The 23,914-nt window shown below is 45.0% G+C and overlaps 2 protein-coding genes across 2 annotated transcripts in view; both read right to left on the bottom strand.

Moving 5' to 3' along the window:
* The window catches only part of LOC145337420 (NACHT, LRR and PYD domains-containing protein 3-like), a 155,472-nt gene that overhangs the window by 23,287 nt on the left and 108,271 nt on the right, over positions 1-23,914 (bottom strand). Inside the window, exon 8 of the mRNA XM_080182194.1 lies at positions 456-626. Coding sequence (XP_080038320.1) covers positions 456-626 — 171 coding nt within the window. The remainder of the gene's footprint in view (positions 1-455; positions 627-23,914) is intronic.
* The window catches only part of LOC145337398 (NACHT, LRR and PYD domains-containing protein 3-like), a 28,426-nt gene continuing 16,252 nt past the window's right edge, over positions 11,741-23,914 (bottom strand). Inside the window, exons 3-4 of the mRNA XM_080182176.1 lie at positions 17,551-17,637; positions 11,741-12,026 (exon numbers count right to left, since the gene is read on the bottom strand). Coding sequence (XP_080038302.1) covers positions 11,741-12,026; positions 17,551-17,637 — 373 coding nt within the window. The remainder of the gene's footprint in view (positions 12,027-17,550; positions 17,638-23,914) is intronic.

Below are 23,914 nucleotides of genomic sequence, written 5' to 3' on the forward strand. Positions count from 1 at the left end.
TGTACAGCCAGTGAAGTTGACAGAAGCAGGCACGTTCCCAATGTTCAAGGTTTATCTCGATAGAAACATGAACGGGAGATGAACAGAGGATTAGAAACTGCGAATGACCAACAAGTACTGGGTCTGAACAAGAATGAGTCACTGCTACAGGCTTGATGGGCCGAAGAGCCTGTATCCGGGGAGAGCTGTGCACATCTGAGGAGGAGGAGAGAACCTCAGAGGGTGCACCATAACATTCTTCCCTCACACCCTCAACATAAGGATCTGTGGGACTGACACCCCATTGCTCAGGGATCAGAGAGAGAAGCAACAGGAGTCAGAGGAAAAGCAATTTTCCTTATTCATAACTGACACCAATAGTAATGGGCAGTGTTTTTACACAAATACCAGTGGTGAAATTATATTGTTGAATATTCAGTTATTATAAACACAATCTCACACAGTCTGCTACTTACTGCAGTTTCTGTATTTTACAGTCCGGATTCCTCAGAGCCACAGACAGCCGTTTCACTCCTGAATCTCCCAGGTTATTCCTACCCAGATTCAGATGTATCAGTGAGCGGTTTGTACTGAGAGCAGAGGCCAGGTCCTCAGCACAAGAATCAGTGAGAGCATTACCAAACAGACTGGAGATCAGAGAGAGAAAAATAACAGGAATCAGGGTAAATCCACAGTGTTTTTAAGAATAAGATCATTAACAATAATAATGTACAGTGCGGGACATTCAAGAAACACAACTTCAGTTCATACAGAAGGCAAAATTATATTAATGCTGTAAATCTGAAATATGAATAAATATGTTGGAAACTCTCATCAGGTCAGGCAATATCTGTGAAGATAGAAACAGATTTAGTTTCAGTTCAATCAGCTTAAATTAGAACTTGGAAGTAGCAGTGAATTAAATTGTTTGAAGTGACGGGGAGCTGGGGATGGGCGGGTGACAAGGAAAGAACAAAATGGAAGTGCCGGAGTGATTAAATGACAAAAAGGATGATGGAGAAAGGGAAGAGCTCAGGATTCCCATGTCCTTACCCTGAGTCACAGGGAGGGACATGGGATGGTCAGTGGCTCAGGAATGGAGTGTGTGGTGGGGTTGAAGATGATGAGAGAGAAACCTTTTTCACACTGCCAGTGGTTCGGGTCTGGAATTACAGCCAGGAAGTGTGGTGGAGGGAGGCTGATTCGAGGCATAACAGAGGGCAGTTGATGAACATTCGAATGAAACAATGTGTAAAGATACGAGGAGAAGGCAGTAGAATGAGACAAATTCCTAATACTAGTTTGGTGAGCCGGTGCAGACACATTTCACCTCGTGGTGCTTGGCAATAATTCTGTGAAGATAATGGTTGGAAATGTATCAATATTTTAACTGGAAGCTGGTGATGTTGCCGTGTTAACAGGGTTAGATAATTTAACCAGTGTCCACTAAGGGCCATTGGTATCTCTCTCAGGTAGAATCACAGAATTGTTACAGAACAGAAGGAGGCCATTTGGCCCACGCTGTTTGCACTGACTCTCTGAATCAGCAATTTACTAAGTGTCATTCCCCCAAATTCTCCCCGTAACCCTGCACATTCTCCCTTTTCAGATAACAATCCAATTCCCTGTGGAAATTTTCACCTGAACGTGTCTCCACCATACTCTCGGACAGTGAATTCCAGCCGTTAACCACTCGCTGCAGGGGATGTCCCGGTTCAGGCAATGCTGGCACCAGCAGCAATTTCAGAGCAGCAGCTCTGGAGAGAGCAGTGAGGAAGGCCTGGTTACTGAACACAGGGCTGAAATAGGAGGAGGAAGGTTAAACTCAATTCAATGATGTACTTGGCAACTTGGTCGTGTTCCCCAAGGCTACGTGAGTTTGGAGCAAATTTCTGTTCTCTCAGGACTGGAGTGTATCTGCCACATCAATCCAAGTATAACGGGATGGAGATTGCCGGAGACCTGAGCAGGCGTGGGTTATATGGTTGCAGTGAGGCAAAAGGATGAAGAACCTGCTATGTTCTGACAAGGTGGTGAAGCATCCTATAACATGTAAGCAGAGGCATATGAGGTCAAATGAGGATGAAAGTGAAATTGTAGAAAGGTCATCTCCACACAGACACAGGAAATGCCCAGAGAGCAGCATCGACTGTCAGAGACATGTCAGTCTCTCTCTGCAGGGTTCTGGTTAGTCAGATAACTCTTGCACTGTGAGAATGGGATGATCACATGCAGGAGACCTTTGCTCTGCAGACATGGTCAGTCAGGTTGTCACTAGCACAGGCTTGTGTCTTTGATGGGAGAGTAACAATGGAACTTTATATGTCTGTAGAAGAGAGCATGAAATGTCAGGAAATGAATTCAAAATGGTGACAGCATCCAGATCTTGCCATCCTTACACCGAGAATTCACAGCGCTGGAACTGTGTAAACAGCAGACAGGGTGGGAAATCACTGATTGTGATATTTGTTGTAAGCTGAGAGCGAGCGGTTGAATGGATGGGCACAGGAGACACTCTGGTACCCGCAACACCTGGGCAGGTGTGGGTTATACGGTTACACGAGGCAAAAGGATGAATAACTTGCTTTGTTCTGACAAGGTGGTGAATCATTTTATAGCACGTGAGGTTGAATCAGGGTAAATCCACCTGTTTACCCATCACTGGTAACATGGAACCAGCTGAAGGATGTGTTGGGATGTACATTTTGTTACAAACTATACCCTTAAGAAATATACTGAATATTGAAGAATATTGAATTCGATGGCCAGCCATGAACAAAATGAATGGTGGAGCAGGCTCGAAGGGCCAAATGGCCGACTCCTGCTTCTAGTTTCTATTTTAATCATGTTTCTATGCAGGTTATACTGTCTGCACCGTGCTATCTGTAACCGGTTTCCTTTATTGTTACTGAAGCAGTATAATTGACATCATGTTGATTTTAATCTGAACTAATGCAGTGTTCTGTTGTTTCAGTGTTCCCCTGGGATGGCAGAGTTGAGCTTGATTGTGGGTGATTGACAGGTTATGTCATGTGACTGAGGGACAGCTATTTTTCACAGAGCATTCTAGTTTTTATTCTGCTTTCAGAAGCTGCTTGAAGTTAAGACAAACAGCAGTGCTGTTTCCCTCTCTGAAGTTGGAGTTTTTGCTGTTGAAGTGTTGCTGTGTTGGAAGCTGTCAGAGACTGGGGTTTCCTCTCTGCGATTGGGCTGCTCGGAGGCTGAATCTTTCTCTGAAAACAATTGTCGGTTGGCTGTCTGGAAGTGTTAAAAAGCTGGAAAATCGGCAACGTGTGAGCATACTTGTTTTTGTGCTAACTAATGTTGGAGAAGGGTGTGTGTCTGTGGGTATTGCTTTATATTGGAACAACAGAGATAGCTAGCTGTTATGAGTTATACTGTGTCATGTTTAAGCCTTGCAATTGGTAAAGGTTATGCTAATTCTTGTTGTTATATTCTAACTGCGTTCTTAAATAAATTGTATTTGACAAAAGCATCCTAGTGGGTCACTTGATTCATACCTGGAGTGAAACACCTCATGCTCATCAATACCAAAATCAAATATAAAACCAAAGGTAAAACCAAAGGTCCAGGCTAACTTCACAAAACACCTTGGATTTTCTGGCCTGTGTCTTAACAATTGCCTCCATTCACTCTTTCCTCTTCCTCACAAATCAAGGGTTGTGTGACTGGGGTGACAACTGTCCCCTTGAAAGCATGTGAATGGGTCCTCAGAGTCACCGTCACATGTGCCCTATACCCAGGGCACAAAAAATCAATGGCGATTGACACTTCATTGCATTGGGATCAGAGAGAGAAATAATAGGAATCAGTGAAAATTCAGGTTCTGGTTCATAACTTCCAATCCCTGGGCCTTTATAGAGGTTTTCAGCACAGAAAGAGGCCCTTCGGCCCACCATGTCTGTGTCAGCCATCAAGCACCAATCTATTCTAATCCATTACCAGCACTTGCTCCATAGCCTTGTACGCTGCGGCATTTCAAGTGCTTGTCTGAATGCTTCTTAAATGTTGAGAGTGTTCCTGATTCCACCACCCTTTCAGACAGTGAGATCCAGATTCCCGCTACCCTCTGGGTGAAAAAACATTTCCACAGAACCAGAGAATCCCCACTGTGCAGAAGGCTCCCAATCGCCCCATCCACTCTACACTGACTCTCCGAAGATGCAACTTAACCAGGCCCACACAACTGCTTATCACTGGACATTTACCATGGCAAATCTACCAAAACTACACATCTTAGGACTATGGGAGGAAACCGGAGTACCTAACAGAAACCTGCACACACAGGGAGATCATGCAAACTCCGCAGGCAATTAGCTGAGGCTGGAATTAAACAAAGGTCCCTGATGTTGTGAGGCAGCAATGCTAACCAATGAGCCATCTTCAATTCTCCTCTGGAACTTCTGTTCAATGCCTTAAATCAATACAACTGGTTACTGCCCCCTAAAACGAAGGAGAAAGATTTCTTTCTATAGTTTGATAGAACTCCACATGGTTGTCCCCCAGCCTTCCCTGTCTGAGTAAAACACCAGGAGCATTGACATACAGAGGGATCTGTGCGTACTTGTCCACTGATCCCTGAAAGTGGTAACACAGGTGGATAACTTGGTCAACAAGGCATGCAGCATGCTTGCTTCACTGGCCAGGGCATCGAGTATAAAAGTTGGCAAGTTATGTTCCAGCTGTATTAAACTTTAGTTAGGCTCTATATGGAATATTGAGTGCAGTGCTGATCGCCAGACAACCAGAAGGATGTGGATGCTTTGGAGAAGGGGAGAGTGAATAGATGACAGTAAATGGAGGACAGGACATGGTGGTGGAGTCTCGCTGTTAGTAACAGATGATGTAAGCAGAGAGAGTTGAATTTAGTTCCAATGCTCAAGATGCAGAATCAGTTTGGGTACAGATAAGAATTAACAAAGTTAAAAGATCACTTGTGGGAATCATTTATAGGCCCCTAACAATATTCAGAACCAAAGAAGGTTTCCAAGGATGTTGCCTGGTCTGGTTAAGGTATGAAGAGAAGTTGAATAAACTCGGATTGTTTTCACTGGAAAGACAGAGGCTGAGGGGTGACCTGATAGAGGCAGATATATGGTTGATAGTTGGAGTCTTTTCCCCAGGGTGGAAAGGTCAACTACAGGACGGGACAGTTTGAAGGCAAGAGGGGGAAAGTTTAGAGGAGATGTGCAGGGAAAGTTTTCACAGAGGGTGGTGGGTGCCTCGAATGCACAGCCAGTGAAGTTGACAGAAGCAGGCACGTTCCCAATGTTCAAGGTTTATCTCGATAGAAACATGAACGGGAGAGAAACAGAGGAATAGAAACCGCGTATGAGCAACAAGTACTGGGTCTGAATAAGAATGAGTCAGCGCTGCAGATTTGTTGGGCCGAAGGTCCTGTTACTTTGCTGTATGGCTCTTTGTTCTTCTTTGTACGTGAATGTTAAAACCACCCGTGATAATTGAAGGATTTTTTTTGCAAGACCCAATTATTTCTCCTTTGTACTGCATCGGAGGATATTCTGAATATTGTTAGGGGCGATTAAATGATTCCCACAAATGATCTTTCAAGTTTGTTAATTCTTATCTCTACCCAAACTGATTCTGCATCTTATTCTGCTGAATGAACTAGGCTTGTACTCCTTAGAGTTTAGAAGAATGAGGGGAGATCTCATTGAGACATATAAGATGATGAATGGGATGGATAGGATAGAGGTGGAGAGACTCTTCCCGCTCAGAAAGGATAGTAGGACTAGAGGGCACAACCTCAAGATAAAGCGGGGCGCGGTTTAGAACAGAGTTGAGGAGGAACTTCTTCACTCAAAGGGTGGTGAATCTCTGGAATTCTCTGCCCGTTGAAGTGGTGGAGGCTGCCTCGCTAAATATATTTAAGACGCGGGTTGATAGGTTTTTGATAGGCAAGGGGATTAAGGGTTATGGGGAGAGGGTGGGAATGTGGAACTGAGACACGACAGATCAGCCATGATCTTATTGGATGGCGGGGCAGGCTCGAAGGGCTAGGTGGCCTACTCCTGCTCCTATTTCTTTTGTTCTTATGTTCTTACTATGTTGTTACGCATCTTGATCATTGGAACTAAGTTCAACTCTCTCTAGTTACCTTCATCTGTTACTAACAGCGAGACTCCACCACCATGTCCTGTCCTCCATTTACTGTGTCCGGGGAGAGCTGTGCACATCTGAGGAGGAGGAGAGAACCTCAGAGTGTGCACTGTAACATTATCCCCCCACATCCTCAAAATAAGGATTTGTGGGAGAATTGCTGAGCAGTAAGAGAGAAGCAAGGGGAGTTAGAGGAAAAGCAGTTTTCCTCATTCATAACTGACGCCAATCACAATGCAGTAAGAAGTCTCACAACACCAAGTTAAATTGCAACAAATTTATTTGATAGTAAACCCACAAGCTTTCAGAACGCTGTTCCTTCGTCAGGTGTGTGGAAAGGTCTGTGAAAAGATCCATCAGAACTTTCCACTCACCTGACAAAGAAACAGCATTCTAAAAGCTTATGGGTTTCCTATCAAATAAACTTGTTAGACTTCTTACTGAGTTTGCCCCAGTCCAACACTGGCATCTCCACATCATGGCCAATAGTAATGGGCAGTATTTTTTTAAATACAAATACCAGTGGTGAAATTATATTGTTGAATATTCAGTTATTATAAACACAATCTCACACAGTCTGCTACTTACTGCAGTTTCTGTATTTTATGGTCCGGATTCCTCAGAGCCACAGACAGCCGTTTCACTCCTGAATCTCTCAGTTTATTGTCACCCAGATTCAGATCTATCAGTGAGCGGTTTGTACTGAGAGCAGAGGCCAGGTCCTCGGCACAAGAATTGGTGAGATTATTACGATTCAGACTGGCGATCAGAGAGAGAAAAATAACAGGAATCAGGGTAAATCCACAGTGTTTTGAAGAATAAGGTCATTAACAATAATAATGTACAGTGCGGGACATTCAAGAAACACCAATTCAGTTGATACTGAAGGCAAAATTATATTAATGCTGTAAATCTGAAATCTGCATAGATATGTTGGAAACTCTCATCAGGTCAGGCAATATCTGTGAAGAGAGGAACAGATTTAGTTTCAGTTCAATTAGCTAAAATTAGAAATTGGAAATATCAGTGAATTAAATTGTTTGAAGTGACAGGGAGCTGGGGATGGGCGGGTGACAAGGAAAGAAGAAAATGGAAGTGCTGGAGAGATTAAATGACAAAAAGGATGATGGTGAAAGGGAAGAGCTCAGGATTCCCATGTCCTTACCCTGAGTTACAGGGAGGGACAATGGGATGGTCAGTGGCTCAGGAATGGAGTGTGTGGTGGGGTTGAAGATGATGAGAGAGAAACCTTTTTCACACTGCCAGTGGTTCGGGTCTGGAATTACAGTCGGGAAGTGTGGTGGAGGTCGGCTGGATCGAAACAGTCAGAAAGGAATTAGATGATTATTTGAATAGAAACAATGAGCGAGGATACGAGAAAATGGCTGGAGAATGACACAAATTCCTAATGCTAATTTGGTGAGCTAGTACAGACACGATGGGCCTTATGGCCTCATTGTGAACCGTAACAATTCTGTGAAGATAATGGTTGGAAATGTATCGATATTTCAACTGGGAGTTGGTGATGTTGCTGTGTGGACAGTGTTAGTAGCCATAGTCCCCAGTGAAATATTAATATTTCTCTCCAATAGAGAGAGAGACAATTTGTTACATGTTGCTTCAGGGACAAAACTTAGTAAATGTCGGGCAATGGGAAGAGGTGGGACTCCATGAACCCCACAGCTGGTACGAGGACCAAACCCTCAACATTAGCCTCATTCCACATCACACTCCAGACACCAAACCAACTAAACTAACCAACTCCACACAGAACCAGAACGGACACATTAATATGACAGGTTAGGGGAATCCGTCCACTCAGGCAGCACAGGCAGAATCACAGAATTGTTACAGAGCAGAAGGAGGCCACTCGGCCCATTGTGTCTGCACTGACTCTCTGAATGAGCAATTCACTAAGTGTCATTCCCCCACCTACCCCCAAAACCCTGTGTATTCCAGAGCTTAACCACTGACTGCAGGGGAAGATCCCATTCAGGCAAAGCAGGCACCAGATTTAAAGGCAGCCAGCAGCACTTTTAAAGGCTCTGAAGGGAGCAGTGAGGGAGCCCTGGTTAATGAACAAAGGGCTGAAATGGCAGAAGGAAGATTAAACCCAATTCACTGACACTTCCCTGGAAATTCTCAAGGCTATATCGGTTTGGAGGGAGGTTCTGTTCCCTCAGGACTGGAGGAGGAGACCTGTCACATCAACCCAAGCAAGTCTGGATAGAAACTGCCAAGAGCCAGAGCAGGCAGCATGTGGCTGCAGTGAGGCAAAAGTTTCAATAACCTGATATGTTCTGACAAGGTGAGCATTAAACTTACAGGCTGATATGTGAATAAGGATGGAAGAGAAATTGTGGAAAGAACATCTCCACCCAGACACTGGCAATGTCCAAACAGCAGCATCAATCTTCAGGAACATGTCAGCCTCTCTGTGAAGGGTTCCGGTCAGTCAGAGATGACTGCTGTACTGCCCACACTGAGTGACCATCCTGGTGGGCCCATGATGGGCAGTCTGGCAGCACCATAGGCTTGTGTGTGTCTTTGATGGGTGAGTAACAATGGAAATTTATGTGCTTGTAGAAGAGGGCACAGAGCATCAGAGAAGGAGCCAAGAGTGAGAGTGTCTGCATTGTGTCATCCTTATGCCAATGGAAGATGAAGTGCTGGAACTGGGAGACCTGGAGACTGGGTGGGCAATCACTGATGGTGAGATGGGTTGTGGATCCAGAGAGAGAGAGTGAGTGAGTGATGGGCACAGGAGAGGCTCTGCTGCTGAGTCCAAAACCTGGTGCTTGTGTGTTCACCATTGGTCAGATGGAGCTCTGGGTTAGGAACAGTCTCCAGGACATGTTGGAATGTGCATTACCCTCTAACATTCTTCACTCTCTCACAGATCAACAGCTGTGGTGAGTGGGAGACGGGTGTGCAGCTCTGAAGATGAGGAGGGGTTGTCAGAGGATGGATTGTCATATTATTCCCCATAGCGTCCGCCAGAGCAGATACTGTCTCACACGAGTAGCAAAGGGGTTACAATCTGGCAGCACAGGACAGCACACACAAACCCAAGCAGCTGATGGAGGCAGCAATAGCTGAGTTCACTCACACTCTTGAGGGGAGAGGGCAGAGCCAGCTTGTGGAAGGTGAAATGTGACTGGAGTCTTTAACAATATAGCAGATACTGGAGCTGCAGTGTAAGGTATTTTAACATCTGGTGGAGTTTCCAAAGGCTGTGTGTATCCATACACAAGGGATGGAGGAGTCAATCCAGACCAGCAGTGTTACCATGTCTCAGGTAAGAGGACAAATAACATCCTCCACAGAGAGATTGGTGACCTTCATGGAGAGTCACATCCAGCCTATCACCCACAGCAAATACACATGAGCTGCATGTTCTCACCACCTCCAGGAGCTCTGTGGAACACGGGCTGTGGGAGGGATGGGAAAATGTGCCTGGAGTCACTGTCAGGACTTCCCAGCTGAACAGGGAGGGTCCAGTTTGCCCTGAATGGATAGAGGAGCGGCTGCCTGCAGCATTTGGGAGCTCCTCTCAGGATGCCCCTGGTGTGGGCAGTGGGTCCTCTTCTGCTCCGACTGTAACAGAAACACCTCATGAAGCTATGATGATAGAGACAACTCCAGTATCTGTGCAGAGGATTCACAGTCGGCCGGATCCTTCCAGGACTCAGGAAATCCGAGGACAAAGGCCACTGTCATCGAAATTCCCGGAGGAGAGAGATAAAGATCCTGCCTGCAGCTCTGTGGAAAGTGCAGGGATGGGGGTGGTTGTCATGGTGGGGTTGCTGCCTTGGGTTTTGCAGGGTTATACTTTGTTGTTACCGGTCACTTTGTTAAGTTTGTATTTTCAGTAAATTCAGAGATGGAACACCACTAAATAAATCCTTCACCATATTACTGGGTCTTTAACAGTTCACTGGGAATGTGAGATGGGAAATACAGCACTGAATGAGCTCAATACAATTCCAATGCCTTTGTTTCATGTAGTGACGGCTCCAGGGAAATTATAAAACATTCACAGAAACAGTAACAGTGCTGGAGATGGTGGAAGATTTATTACACTGAATGGCTGTGTGAGTTAAGGTCCATGGAAAACATGTCTGTATTACTGAATCTCCATCCTCCCTGACACATATCCCATGTCCCTGGCCTGTGGTCCATGGGGTTCCTCATCATGAAGCATCTGGTCAACATTGTATTGCATCACACTTTGTTCAAAGCTTCTCCACTCTAACTCCAGGTTGTATATAACACAGCACAACACCAGGACATTGAGACCCTCGCTGGGTATATTGAATAGTTCCACCAGATCTATCTTTAGAATTCCTCTGGCCTGAACAATGGTCACACAATTTGTCCTGTAGCAGCTGGTGTATCTCTCCTCTGTGACGGTGTTTGGGTTACACACAGGCACAATTACCCATCCCTTCAGTGGGTAGCGCTGGTCTTTATTAATTATTTCAGGGGATGATGGTATCACGGGCAATGCAAACACTTGCAGCCCATCCCCAATTGCCCTTGAGAAGGAGGTGGTGAGCCATCTTCTTAAATTCTGCACAGCATCTGGTCCAAATCTGGCAGGCTTTTTCCTAGATTGGAGACAAATATCACGAGGGGCCACGAGCTTAGGGTGAGTGGGGAGAAGTATAATTTGGATGCTAGAGGGAGGTTTTTCACACAGAGGGTCGTGGGGGTTTGGAATGTACTACCAAGTAAGGTGGTGGAGGCAGGCACGCTGGACTTGTTTAAGGTTTACTTAAATAGGCACATGAGCGAAACAGGGATGGAGGGTTATAGGAGACAGTTTTAAAAAGGGTCAGAGCCTCGGGACGATCCTGGAAATCTAATGCTACATGTGTTGATGTTTTGTCTCTTTTACTCCGCAGGTGTGTCGGTCCACCTTGTTGTTTACCGAGGGGCATGCACACGGTGGGTCATGTGTGGACTGCTCTTGGATGTTTCGAGAGTGGCCTAGTACTTCATGTCGTTTGTGTATGCTTAAAACTGGACCAGCAGATGGGCACCACGACAGCTCAGTGACTATCACTGCTAGCAGTGCAGATACATGGATTTGGGCCAGTGTCTGTGGGAGTTTGCACATTCTCCCTGTGGTTGCGTGGGTTTCCTCCGGGGTGCTCTGGTTTCCTCCCACACCCCAAAGATGTGCTCTTCGGCTGATCGGTGTCACAAATTGTCCCTAAATTATTCTCCCCTGAATCTGATTTCCAATGGGGGTCCCATACGCATACACACGGGTCAAGGGAGGTGTAGGAAAAATACATTGTTAAGATGGCGGCGTGGGCTCGTTGGGCCGAAGGGCCTGTTTCCTGTGCTGTGTTGTTCTTTGTAAAACCGTTAGGAAGGGACATCCGGGATTATGATCCCACATCAGTGATGGAAAAGGAATATATTCCAAGTCAGAATGGAAAGAAATCTGAAGCTGGTTGGTGTTCCATCCTTCTGATATCCTTGCCCATCTCAGTGATGGATAGTGCCTGTTTGGATGATGCTGTCTCAGGAACCTTGGTGAGCTGCTCCATTCCACCTTGTATGTGGTAAAATCCTGCCGCTGTGTGTCAGTGGTAGAGACAGTCAATGTTTAATTTGGTGAATGGCCAGCTGATCCAGTGGCTCCTTTTCCCTGGATGAGCTTCTTCAGTGTTTCTGAAGCTGCATCAATCCAGCAAGATGAGCGGATTCCATCACACTGCTGACTTGTGCCTTGGGCAACAATTTGGGAGACAGGAAGCGAGTTCCTCATCTCCGAATTCCCAGGCTGTGATCTACCCTTGGAGCCACAGTGTTTACAGTTCAGTGTCTGTTCAATGGTCCCAGTGCAGCCCCCACCACTCAGGATGTTGACGGTCGAGGATTCAGTGATGGTGCTGTCATTCAATGTAAGGGGAATATGGTTTTGATTCCCTTCTGTTGGAGATGGTCATTCCCTGGCGTTTGTGTAGGGAAACATTACTTGCCATTTATGAGGTTAAATCTGAATGTTCTTCAGACCTTAATGCACTCGCTCTGTTGAAGAGTCATCCAGATTCGAAGGGTTAGCTGTTTTCTCTCCACAGAAGCTGTCAGGATGCTGGGGTTTTCCAGCATTTTCTGTTTTGTTCAGGTCTTGCTGTTTACGGACATGGACTGCTTCAGTATCTGAGGAATTGTGAACAGTACTGAGCATTGTACAATCATTAGTGAGCATCCTCACTCTGACCTTATAATGGAAGGAAGGACATTGATAAAACAATTGAAGGTGGTTGGGCTTCGGACATCACCCTGAGGAACTCCTGCAGTGATGATCATGAGGCATTGGAAGGATGACACTTTTCTGATGATCAAGAGCAGACTGATGGAATAGTAATTCACCAGATTGGATTTGTCCTGCTTTGTTCCACATTGTCCGGTAGATCCAGTGTTGTAACTGTACTGGAACATCTTGGCTCGGGGAATGGTTAGTTATGGAACACAATTCTTCAGTACCATTGCTGGGGTACTGCCAGGCTGACAGATTTTGCAGTACGCAGTGCCTTCAGTCATTTCTTTACCTCACATACAGTGAATCAAATTGATATCTGTAATGCTGGGGACCTCAGGAGGAGGCCGAGATTAATCATTCTACTCAGCACTTCTGGCTGAAGATGGCACTGATGCTCTGGGTTCCCTCATCAGTAATGATGGAATTCTTGTGGTATGTTTATAGAATCATACAATTCCCACAGTGTAGAAGGAGGCCCTTTGGCCCATTCGAGTCTTCACCAATTCTTTGAAAGAATATCATATCCAGGCCCTATCTCTGTAACTCCACATATATGGCCCACTTATCCCCCTAACCTACACACCCTGAGACACTTAGGAACAACGTACCATAGCCAATCAGGTGAAACTGTACACCTTTGGACTGTGGAAGGTAACCCACACAGACATGGGGCAAGTATGCAAACTCTACACGTACAGTCACCCAAGGCCGGAATTGAGCCCTGATCCCTGGCGCTGTTAGGCAGCAGTGCTAACCACTGTGCCACTGTGTCGCCTAATGTAACCGGCATGTCCAACATTTGTTCCATGTCTAACACTATTTCTGAGTGGATTTGGCAAGACAGCAGATCTCTGATCTGATCCATTGGTTTTGGTGTGATTGAGCTCAGTCTATCATATTGATTAGGGATAAATTGATTAGGGATAGTCAACACAGTTTTGTGAAGGATAGATCGTGCCTCACAAACCTTATCGAGCTTTTGAAAAGGTGACCAAAGAGATGGATACGGATAAGGCAGTTGATGTAGTGTATATGGATTTTAGCAAAGTGTTTGATAAGGTTCCCCATGGTAGGCTACTGCAGAAAATGCAGATGCATGGGATTGAGGGTGATTTAGCAGTTTGGATCAGGAATTGGTGAGCTGATAGAAGACAGAGGATGGTAGTAGATGGGAAATATTCAACCTGGAGTTCAGTTACAAGTGGTGTACCTCAAGTTTCTGTTTTGGGGCCACTGCTGTTTGTCATTTTTATAAATGACCTCGATGAGGGTGTAGAAGGATGGGTTAGTAAATTTGCTGATGACACCAAAGTCGGGGAAGTTGTAGACAGTGAGGATGGATGTTACAGTTTGCAGAGGGACATAGATAAGCTGCAGAGCTGGGCTGAGAGGTGGCAGATAGAGTTTTATACGGAAAAGTGTGAGGTGATTCACTCTGCTAAGAGTAACAGGAGTACAGAATATAGGGCTAATGGAAGGACTCTTAGTAGTGTTGACGAGCAGAGAGATCTCGGGGTACATGTGCATAGATCCCTGAAAGTTGGCACCCAGGCTGATAAGGTTGTCAAGAAGGCGTATGGTGCGTTAGCTTTTATTGGTAGAGGGATTGAATTTCGGAGCCGTGAGGTCATGTTACAACTGTACAAAACTCTGGTGCGGCCGCACTTGGAGTATTGCGTACAGTTCTGGTCGCCGCATTATAAGAAAGATGTGGAGGCATTAGAAAGGGTGCAGAGGAGGTTTACCAGGATGTTGCCTGGTATGGTGGGAAGGTTCAAGGGAAAACTGCAATGGGTGCAGGAAAGGCATGTGCCGGTTAGGAGAAAGGATGGGAAAGGTAGGATTAGAGAGCCGTGGATTACCAGAGATATAGAAGACCTGGTTAGGAAGAAACGAGAGGCGTATGTCAGGTCTAAGCAGCTGGGAACGGAGAGAACATTGGAGGAATACAGAGAGAGTAGGAGGGATCTCAAACGGGGAGTTAGGAGAACAAAGAGGGGGCATCAGATGGCTTTGGCAGGTAGGGTTAAGGAGAATCCAAAGGCGTTTTACTCCTATCTTAAGAACAAAAGGGTGGCGAGGGGTAAAATTGGTCCTCTTAGGGACAGACGTGGGGAATTGTGCTTAGAGGCAGAGGGAATGGGGGAGATCCTAAATGAATACTTTGCGTCAGTATTCATGAAGGAGAGGGGCTTGATGTCTGGTATGGTCATCAAGGGAGCGGTAGACCAATTGAAAGATCTATTGATTACGAGGGAAGAAGTGTTAGGGCTTTTAGCTGGCATTAAAACCGATAAATCTCCGAGGCCCGATTGCATTTATCCTCGGCTGCTTAGGGAGGCGAGGGATGAGATTGCTGGGCCTCTGACACAAATCTTTGTCTCTTCTTTGGACACAGGTGAGGTCCCAGAGGACTGGAGGATAGCGAACGTGGTACCGTTGTTTAAAAAGGGTAGGACGGATCGCCCGGGTAACTACAGGCCGGTGAGTTTAACGTCAGTGGTGGGCAAGTTAATGGAGAGGATTCTTAGGGATAGGATGTATGAGCACTTAGAGCGTTGCGATCTGATTAAGGATACGCAGCATGGCTTTGTAAAGGGGAAGTCTTGCCTTACGAATCTGGTAGAATTCTTTGAGGAGGTGACAAAAACGGTCAACGAAGGACGAGCCGTTGATGTCATCCATATGGATTTCAGTAAGGCGTTTGACAAAGTCCCTCATGGTAGGTTGGTACAGAAGATTAAAGCTCATGGGATACGTGGTCAGGTATCCAGATGGGTTGAGAACTGGCTTGCAAAGAGGAGTCAAAGAGTAGTAGTGGAGGGATCCTTTTCTAGCTGGAGGTCTGTCACTAGTGGTTTGCCGCAGGGCTCAGTACTGGGACCTCTTCTCTTTGTAGTGTATATAAATGACTTGGAAGCGGGAGTAAGTGGTGCGAGCAGCAAATTTGCTGATGACAGCAAGATGGCTGGATTGGCGGGCAGTGAGGAGCAGTGTCTGGCAATACAGCGGGATATTGATAGGCTGGTATATTGGGCAGATACATGGAAAATGGAGTTTAATCCGGATAAATGTGAGGTGATGCATTTTGGCCTTAATAATGCAGGGGGTAGTTATATGATAAAGGGTAAGCCAGTAAGGAGTATAGAATCGCAGCGAGACATGGGGGTGCAAGTGCACAAGTCTTTGATGGTGGCAGTGCAAGTGGAGAGTGTGGTGAAGAAAGCCTTTGGTATGTTAGCCTTTATAGGAAGGGGTATAGAATATAAGAGCTGGAGTCTAATGTTGCAGTTGTACAGAACGTTGGTTAGGCCGCATTTAGAGCACTGCGTCCAATTCTGGACGCCTTACTACCGGAAGGACGTGGAGACTCTGGAGAGAGTGCAGAGGAGGTTTACCAGGATGTTGCCTGGTATGGAAGGACTGGGGTATAAGGAAAGATTGAAGAAATTGGGGCTCTTTTCCCTTGAAAGACGCAGACTGAGGGGGGATCTAATAGAGGTATATAAGATTATGAAGGGTATAGATAGAGTAAACAGAGGTAAGCTATTTCCTATGATAGAGACACGTAGGACAAGGGGCCATGGACTTAAGGTAATGGGGGAGAGGTACAACATTATTAATTATTAATTATTCATTAATTATTAATTGTCTTATGAGGAAAGGCTGAGGGACTTGAGGTTATTTTCATTCGAGAGAAGAAGGTTATGAGGTGACCTAATTGAGACATACAAGATGATCAGAGGGTTAGATAGGGTGGACAGTGAGAGCCTTTTTCCTCGGATGGTGACGGCTAACACAAGGGGACATAGCTTTAAATTAAGGGGTGGTAATTATAGGATGGATGTCAGAGGTAGGTTCTTTACTCAGAGGGTAGTAAGAGCGTGGAATGCCCTGCCTGCAGCAGTTGTGGACTCGCCCACTTTAAGGGCGTTCAAATGGTCAGTGGATAGGCATATGGATAACACTGGAATAGTTTAGGTCAGAGGGTCATTGGATTGGTTCCACTGGTTGGCGCAACATCGAGGGCCGAAGGGTCTGTACTGTGCTGTAATGTTCTACATGCTGTATCCACTCTGTGGTCTGGTGGCTGTGAGCTGGAACTACACCAGGTTCACATCTCATTTTTAGATAAACCCAAGTCTAATATAGTAGTATATGTAAAGAAAATTAATCGTAGTAACACAGTACTGGTTGCTGGGGAAAGTCACTGTCAGCTTCCTATAAATGAAAAGGTACAGTTCACCTCTCCTGTCTGTTTCCTGTCACTCAGATAACTTCATATCCAGGCTGCCTTTGTCTCTTTCATTTCAGGGTCTCCAACTCTGCTCCCAAACTTATTATGTGTTTACTTACAGCGGACAGTGTTTTTAATAACACAAACACTGATAGCAATGGTATATTTAGTATCATTATTTGTGCTTAAAAACAATGTCCATTATTAATAGGGACATGATTCAGACTATTCTGCACTGGGATTATTGCCAGCTGAGCTGTGCCTTGAACTGCTGGGCTGTAAGCTCTGGAATTCTCTTCATAACCCTCCCCACCTCCATCTCTGCATTCTCTTTTAAGATGCTCCTTAAGCTCCGTTTAATATAAATTTGAGAGTGGATCCCTCGGGATAAAACTCATCAGAATTCCATGTAGTTTGTAATCTGCCTTACCAATATACAACAGTTTTCTATGTTTAATTAAACTGAGAAGCCGACAGACATAAACATCTATAATCTGAATAACAAATTAAACTAAATTAAACATGTGACCAGCCATATCTGGTAATTCTATAAACATTTAATTGTTTTGTCCATCTTTTTTATTCTCATGAATGGTTTTGAGAATAATTATAAATGATTAGTTAAATCTTTCACTCCTGAATCTCACAGTTTATTGTAACTCAGGTTCAGACACATCACTGACTGGTTTGTACTGAGAGCAGAGGTGAGAATATCTGAGGCTGTTACTCTCCAAACTGGAGATCAGAGAGAGAATGATTTCAGGAATCAGAGTGAATCCGTGATGTTTAACACGAATACTGACAGGAATGATGTGGAATGGTTATTAATGACACTATTACTGACACTGATAATAATTTACAGTGTTAGACATTCACTGATTATTAACACAATCTCACACAGTCTGATACTTACTCCAGTTTCTGTATTTTAAATTCTGGATTCCTCAGAGCCGCAGACAATAGTTTTACTCCTGAATCTCCCACTTTATTTTCAGCCAGACTAAATGGAGGAAGTGAGAAACACATCAAATTCAGATTAATGTTCAGCAGGAGAAATAGCTGGATCTATTTTTGTGTCAGAAACTTAGCACCAGTGGTGGACTGATTTAAGTTACGATACTATACCTCACCCAAGTTGATCTTTCTCTACACCCTAGCTATGATTGTAACACTACATTCTGGACTCTTTCCTTTCCTTCTCTATGTACGGTATGCTTTGGCACTAATAAATGTGACAATCATAGATCAAATAATATCAAACCCTTTCTGTTGAATGGAAAAGGCAATAGTCAGCATTGAAACAACTGAACAATTCACTCTCACTGGTTTGCCTACTGGGGGAAACCACTTTTACACCTCTCAAAATATATATTTTGTTTAATTGTCCATGGGATATGGGTGTCGATGGCTCGACCAGCATTTATTTCCCACTGCTAATGGCCCCTAGAGGAGGTGATTCCACATCCTGTGAACAAGAAAGTAATTTTAAACATGTCCCACATCCTGGTCTCATTTCCTGATCATCAGAATTACCCTCCTGAATCTCACTGACCCTGCTATGTTTCCGGAAATTGAAATCATTTCTGCTGTTACAGAAATCCAGGGTTTTATGAGAATTGTAGATTTTACTGAGAGTTAAATGGTAAAGCTGTGAGAGTGGATCTCTCAGGATTCTCTGTGCTTCTTAACTATTGACATTATATCACCTGTATAATATCTCAGGGTGAGTTAAAGTGTGAAACTGTGCTAACTGTTTCTTTAAGATCCATCCCCTAGATTTTATACAACAAGGAAAGATTATTCCCCATTAGAAAGTTGAAATATTTCTGTTTGATTAGTTTATAGGGGAGGGGTTTCTCCCGTTACATTCCACAGTAAACAGGCTCTATATTTTCTGCAGGTATAGTTAGTGTTCTATCTGGGAATTACCAGGAGTTCCCTCTTCCCTGTAGATGCTCACATAGGAAAAGGATTATCCGAAAATCCTGTTTCATATCACTGACAGTTTGACTGGAGATTTTTCTCATTCAGGAAATGCTGTTTTCCTCGGCTCAGATCTAAGCTCTGCAGTCCTGCCACATTTAACAGTGAATGGTTGTGGATGATGAAATAACAGAAGGAGGAGGATCCACAAATATCCCATCCTCATGGACGGAGGAGACTAACACATCAGTGCAAAAGATATGGCTCAAATGTTAGTAACTAACTTCAGTGACTGAACCATCCAGAGGTCCCCAGCATCACAGATATGTCTTCAGTTAATTCGATTCACTCCACATGGTGTCAAGAAATATCTAAAGGTAACGGATCCTGTAAAGACCACAGATCCTGACAATATTCCAGTACTGAAGATTACTGCTCCAGAAGTTGCTCTGTTCCTAGCCAAGCTGTTCCAGTAGAGCTACAACACTGATGTTTACCCAAAATGGTGGGAAATTTTCCATGTATGACAGTAAACAACAAGGAGAGAACAAATCCAATCTGTCCATTTACCATCCCATCAGTCTACTCTCGATCATCAGCACAGAAAGGCTAACAAGACTAACAAGTGACAATTAATTAGTATGTTAGGTCCAGGCAACTGAGGACAGAGAGAGCTTTGGAGGAATAAAGGGGGAGAAGGAGGGAACTCAAACAGGGAGTTAGAAGAGCGAAAAGGGGGCATGAAATGGTCTTGGCAGACAGGATTAAGGTCAATCCAAAGGCATTTTATTCACATGTTTGGAACAAAAGATTTGTTAGAGAAAAAAATCGGTCCTCTTAGGGACAGAGGAGGGGAACTATGTTTCGACCCCGAGGGAATGGGGAAGATCCTGAATAAATACTTTGTGTCAGTATTCACAAAGGAGAGGGACTTGTTGTCTGGAAGTGTCCTGGAGGGAGTTGTCGATCCATTGGAGAAAATCTCCATTACAAGGGAGGAAGTGTTAGGGTATTTCGGGAACATTAAAACTGATAAATCTCTGGCGCTGATGGCATTTATCCTCAACTGCTCAGGGAGATGAGAGATGGAATTGCTGCGCCTCTGATGGAAATCTTTGTCTCTTCTTTGGACACAGGTGAGGTCCCAGAGGATTGGAGGGTAGCGAACATGGTACCGTTGTTTAAAAAGGGTAGTAGGGATAACCGGGGAAATTATAGGCTGGTGAGCTTAACGTCAGGGGTAGGGAAGGTGTTGTAGAGGATTCTTAGAGATTGGATATATACTCATTTAGAACATAGTACTCTAATTAGTGACAGGCAACATGGCTTTGTAAAGGGGAGGTCATGCCTTACAAATCCGGTAGAATTTTTTGAGGAGGTAACAAAAACAGTTGATGAAGGAAGGGCCGTGGGTGTCGTCTATATGGATTTCAGTAAAGTGTTTGACAAAGTCCTTCATGGTAAGTTGGTAGAAAAATGTTAAGGACAGGGGGCTAGATGGATTGAGAACTGGCTTGGCCACAGGAGACAGAGGGTAGCAGTGGGAGGGTCTTTTTCTAGCTGGAGGTCTGTGGTGTTCCACAGAGCTCAGTACTGGGACCTCTGCTATTTGTAATATATATAAATGATTTGGAAGAGGGAGTATGTGGTGTGATCAGCAAGTTTGCAGATGACACAAAGATGGCTGGACTTGCTGACAGTGAGGAGCAGTGTCAGGCAATACAGCAGGATATAGATACGCTGGTAAACTGGGCAGAGAAATGGCAGATGGAATTTAATCCAGATAGATGTGAGGTGATGCATTTTGGAAGAAATAATGTAGGGGGGAGTTATACAATAAATGGTAGGACCATTAAGAGTATAGAAACACAGAGGGACCTAGGTGTGCAAGTCCACAAGTCCTTGAAGGTGGCAGCACAGGTGGAGAAGGTGGTGAAGATGGCATATGGCATGCTTACCTTTATAGGAAAGGGTACAGAGTATAAGAGCTGGCGTCTAATGCTGCAGTTGTACAGAACGTTGGTCAGACCGCATTTGGAGTACTGTGTCCAGGTCTGGTCGCCGTATAACTGGAAGAACATGGAGGCCTTAGAGAGAGTGCAGAGGAGATTTACCAGGATGCTGCCTGATATGGAGGGTCTTAGCTATGAGCAGAGGTTGGGCAAATTGGGGTTGTTCTCCCTGGAAAGATGGAGAATGAGGGGAGACCTAATAGAGGTGTATAAGATTATGAAGGGTATAGATAGAGTGAACAGTGGGAAGGTTTTTCCCAGGATAGGGGTGAAAATCACGAGGGGTCACGGGCTTAGAGTGAGAGGGGCGAGGTATAACTCAGATGTTAGAGGGTGGTTTTTCACACAGATGGTTGTGGGGGCCTGGAATGCGCTGCCAAGTAGGGTGGTGGAGACAGACATGCTAGGGTTGTTTAAGACTTACCTAGATAGGCACATGCGCAGACTGGAGATGGAGGGATACAAAAGAATGTTCCAGTTGAAGATCAAGAGCCTCAGGGTGTTCCTGGGAATTAACAGATTCCTATGGGCCGTCCAACATAGTTTATGGCTCACCTGTCTCTTACGTTTGAGCTTCTGGGGATCTTCCTGGATTCTGTATAGGCTGTTGTATGTTTATTGGTGTCTTTTTTTATATATCCACAGGTGATTCGGTCCGCCTTGTTGTCCAACAAGGGGCATACACGCAGTGGGTCGTGCGAGGGCTGCTCTTGGATGTTGCTTCGAGAGTTGTCTAGTGCTTCACATCGTTAGTGTACGTTTAAACTGGACCAACTGATGGGCAACACGACAGCTCAGCGACTATCAGTGTTTGCTGTACAGTTACAGGGACCCGGGTCGGATCTCCGGCTTGGGTCAGTGTCTGTGGGAGTTTGCACATTCTCCCCATGCTTGCATGGGTTTTCCCCGGGTGCTCCGGTTTCCTCCCACACCCCCAAAACGTGCTTTTAGGCTGATTGGTTTTAATAAATTGTCCCTGAATTGGATTTCCCTTAATCTGGTGTACATATAATTCCCTAAATGTGTGCCCCTTTATTGTGGAGTCCCTGAGATGTAGACAGAAGTGATGGGTAGAAGAAGGATTGGAATGAGGCACTCACAGAGTGTTAAAATGGGCGGCGCGGGCTCATGGGCCGAAGGGCCCGTTTCCTGTGCTGTGTTGTTCTTTGTTCTTTGTAGCAATGACCTGCTCGCTGACTCTGAGCTTGTGCTTACTTAGGGTCACTCAGTCCCCTATCGCATTACAGTCTTGATGCAAACACAGACAACAGATGAACACAGGATGTGAGATGAGAGTGTCTGCTCTTGACATCAAGGCAGAATATGACCATATGTAGCAAAAAGGAGCCAAAGAAAAACGGAAATCAATGGAAATAAGAGAAAAAAAAAACCTTTGCTGGTTGGAGTAACACCAGCACAGAGGAAGATAGTTGTGATTATTGGACCATCTACAAGATGCAGTGCAGCAACTCACCATGGCCCGTTACACAGCACCTTCCAAACTGGGGATTTCTATCCCTGGAAGGACAAGGGCAGCAGATGAATGGAAACATCACCACCTGGAAGTTCCCTTCCAAGATACACACCATCCTGACTTAGAAACATATCACCGTTCCTTCACAGTGACTGGGTCAAAATCCTGGGTCTCTCTTTCTCACAGCATTGTGGGTGCACCTACACCAGAGGAGTCCCTAAATGCAATGCCAGTGATATAATAGTGAGCATAGTTGCTCTCCAAAGAGTTGATAGGGGTTTAATTCCCAGCTATCTCAGTTTGTTGGAGTGGGTGAAGAGAGGGTTATCCCATCTCCAGGAAATCACAGCAGGAATTTCTCAGGAGAGGGCCCTCGTCCCAACCATCTTCAGCTGCTTCATCAATTACATTTCATCCATCATAAAGTCAGAACTGGAGATGTTTGCTGATGTCTGCACAACGTTCAGCACCATTCTCAACTCCGCAAGATAGTGATGTGGAACATGTCCATATTTGGCAAGTTTTGAACAATATTAAGGGAAGGGCTGACAAGTGCCAGGCAATGACCATCTCCACCAAGAGAGAATACAGTCATTTCCCTTTACATTCAATGGGATTATTATCCCCTGGATCCCGACTATCAGCACCTTGGAGGCTACCATTGGCCAGAAACAGACAAGACATAGCAATACTGTGGCTATAAGGGAAGATTAAAGACCAGGATTTCTGCACAGAGTAAGTCACCTCCTGACTTCCCAAAACATTTCCACCATCTACAAGACATATGTCAGGAATTTGATTGAATACCGTCCACTTGTCTGCATGAGAGCAGCTCAAGATTCAGGAAGCTCACCACCATCCAGGATAACTCTGCTTGTTGACTGGTACATCACCCAGCACCGTCAACATTCATTCCATCTACCACAGAGGTACAGAGCTAGCAGTGTGTACTATCTACAAGATGCAATGTAACAATTCCCAATGGCCCATTACACAGCACCTCCCAATATTGTGACTTCTATCCCTAGAAGGACAAGAACAGCAGATAAATGGAGACATCTCCACCTGGAAGTTTCCTTCAAAATACACATCATCCTGACTTGGAAATATATCATCGTTCCTTCACAGTGACTGGGTCACATGTCCTGGGATTCTCTTTCTCACAGCACTGTGGGTGCACCAACACCACGGGAGTCCCTAAATGCAATGATGGTAATATAATAATGAGCATAATTGTTCTCCAGGCAATGACACGAGTTTAATTCCCAGATGTCTCCGTTTGTTAGAGTGGACAAAGAGAAGGCCAGGAGCCAGTAACCACAACCGAAAAGAGTGGTTTAATTCATTTTCATCAAGTCTGCGGCTCCCGACTGGAGCAGCAGTGTTAAACTTAGCCAAGGGTCAGAGGGGAGTTGATCATTCAGCTACTCTGAGCTGGCCCACGATTAGTTCAAAAGAACAAAGAACAGCACAGGAAACAGGCCCTTCAGCCCTACAAGCCCGTGCTACCCATTTTAACACTCAGTGAGCGCCTTATACAAGTCTGTCGTCACTCGTCAATGTTTTTGTCTACCTCTAGTGGACTCCACAATAAAGCAGGGTGGAAATTTAGGGAATTATATGTGTGCCAGATGAAGGGAGATCCAATTCAGGGATAATTTATTGACACCAATCAGCCTAAAAAGCTCATTTTCCGGGTGTGGGAGGAAACTGGAGCACCCGGAGAAAACCCACGCAAGCATGGGGAGAATGTGCAAACTCCCACAGACACCGACCCAAGCCGGAGATCTGACCCACGTCCCTTTAACTGTACAGCAATCAGTGATAGTCACTGAGCTGTCGTGTTGCCCGTCAATTGGTCCAGTTTC

Source organism: Carcharhinus amblyrhynchos, unplaced genomic scaffold (genome assembly GCF_965287045.1).
Source record: "Carcharhinus amblyrhynchos unplaced genomic scaffold, sCarAmb.v2.hapA scaffold_48, whole genome shotgun sequence".
In the NCBI taxonomy this organism is placed as follows: domain Eukaryota; kingdom Metazoa; phylum Chordata; class Chondrichthyes; order Carcharhiniformes; family Carcharhinidae; genus Carcharhinus; species Carcharhinus amblyrhynchos.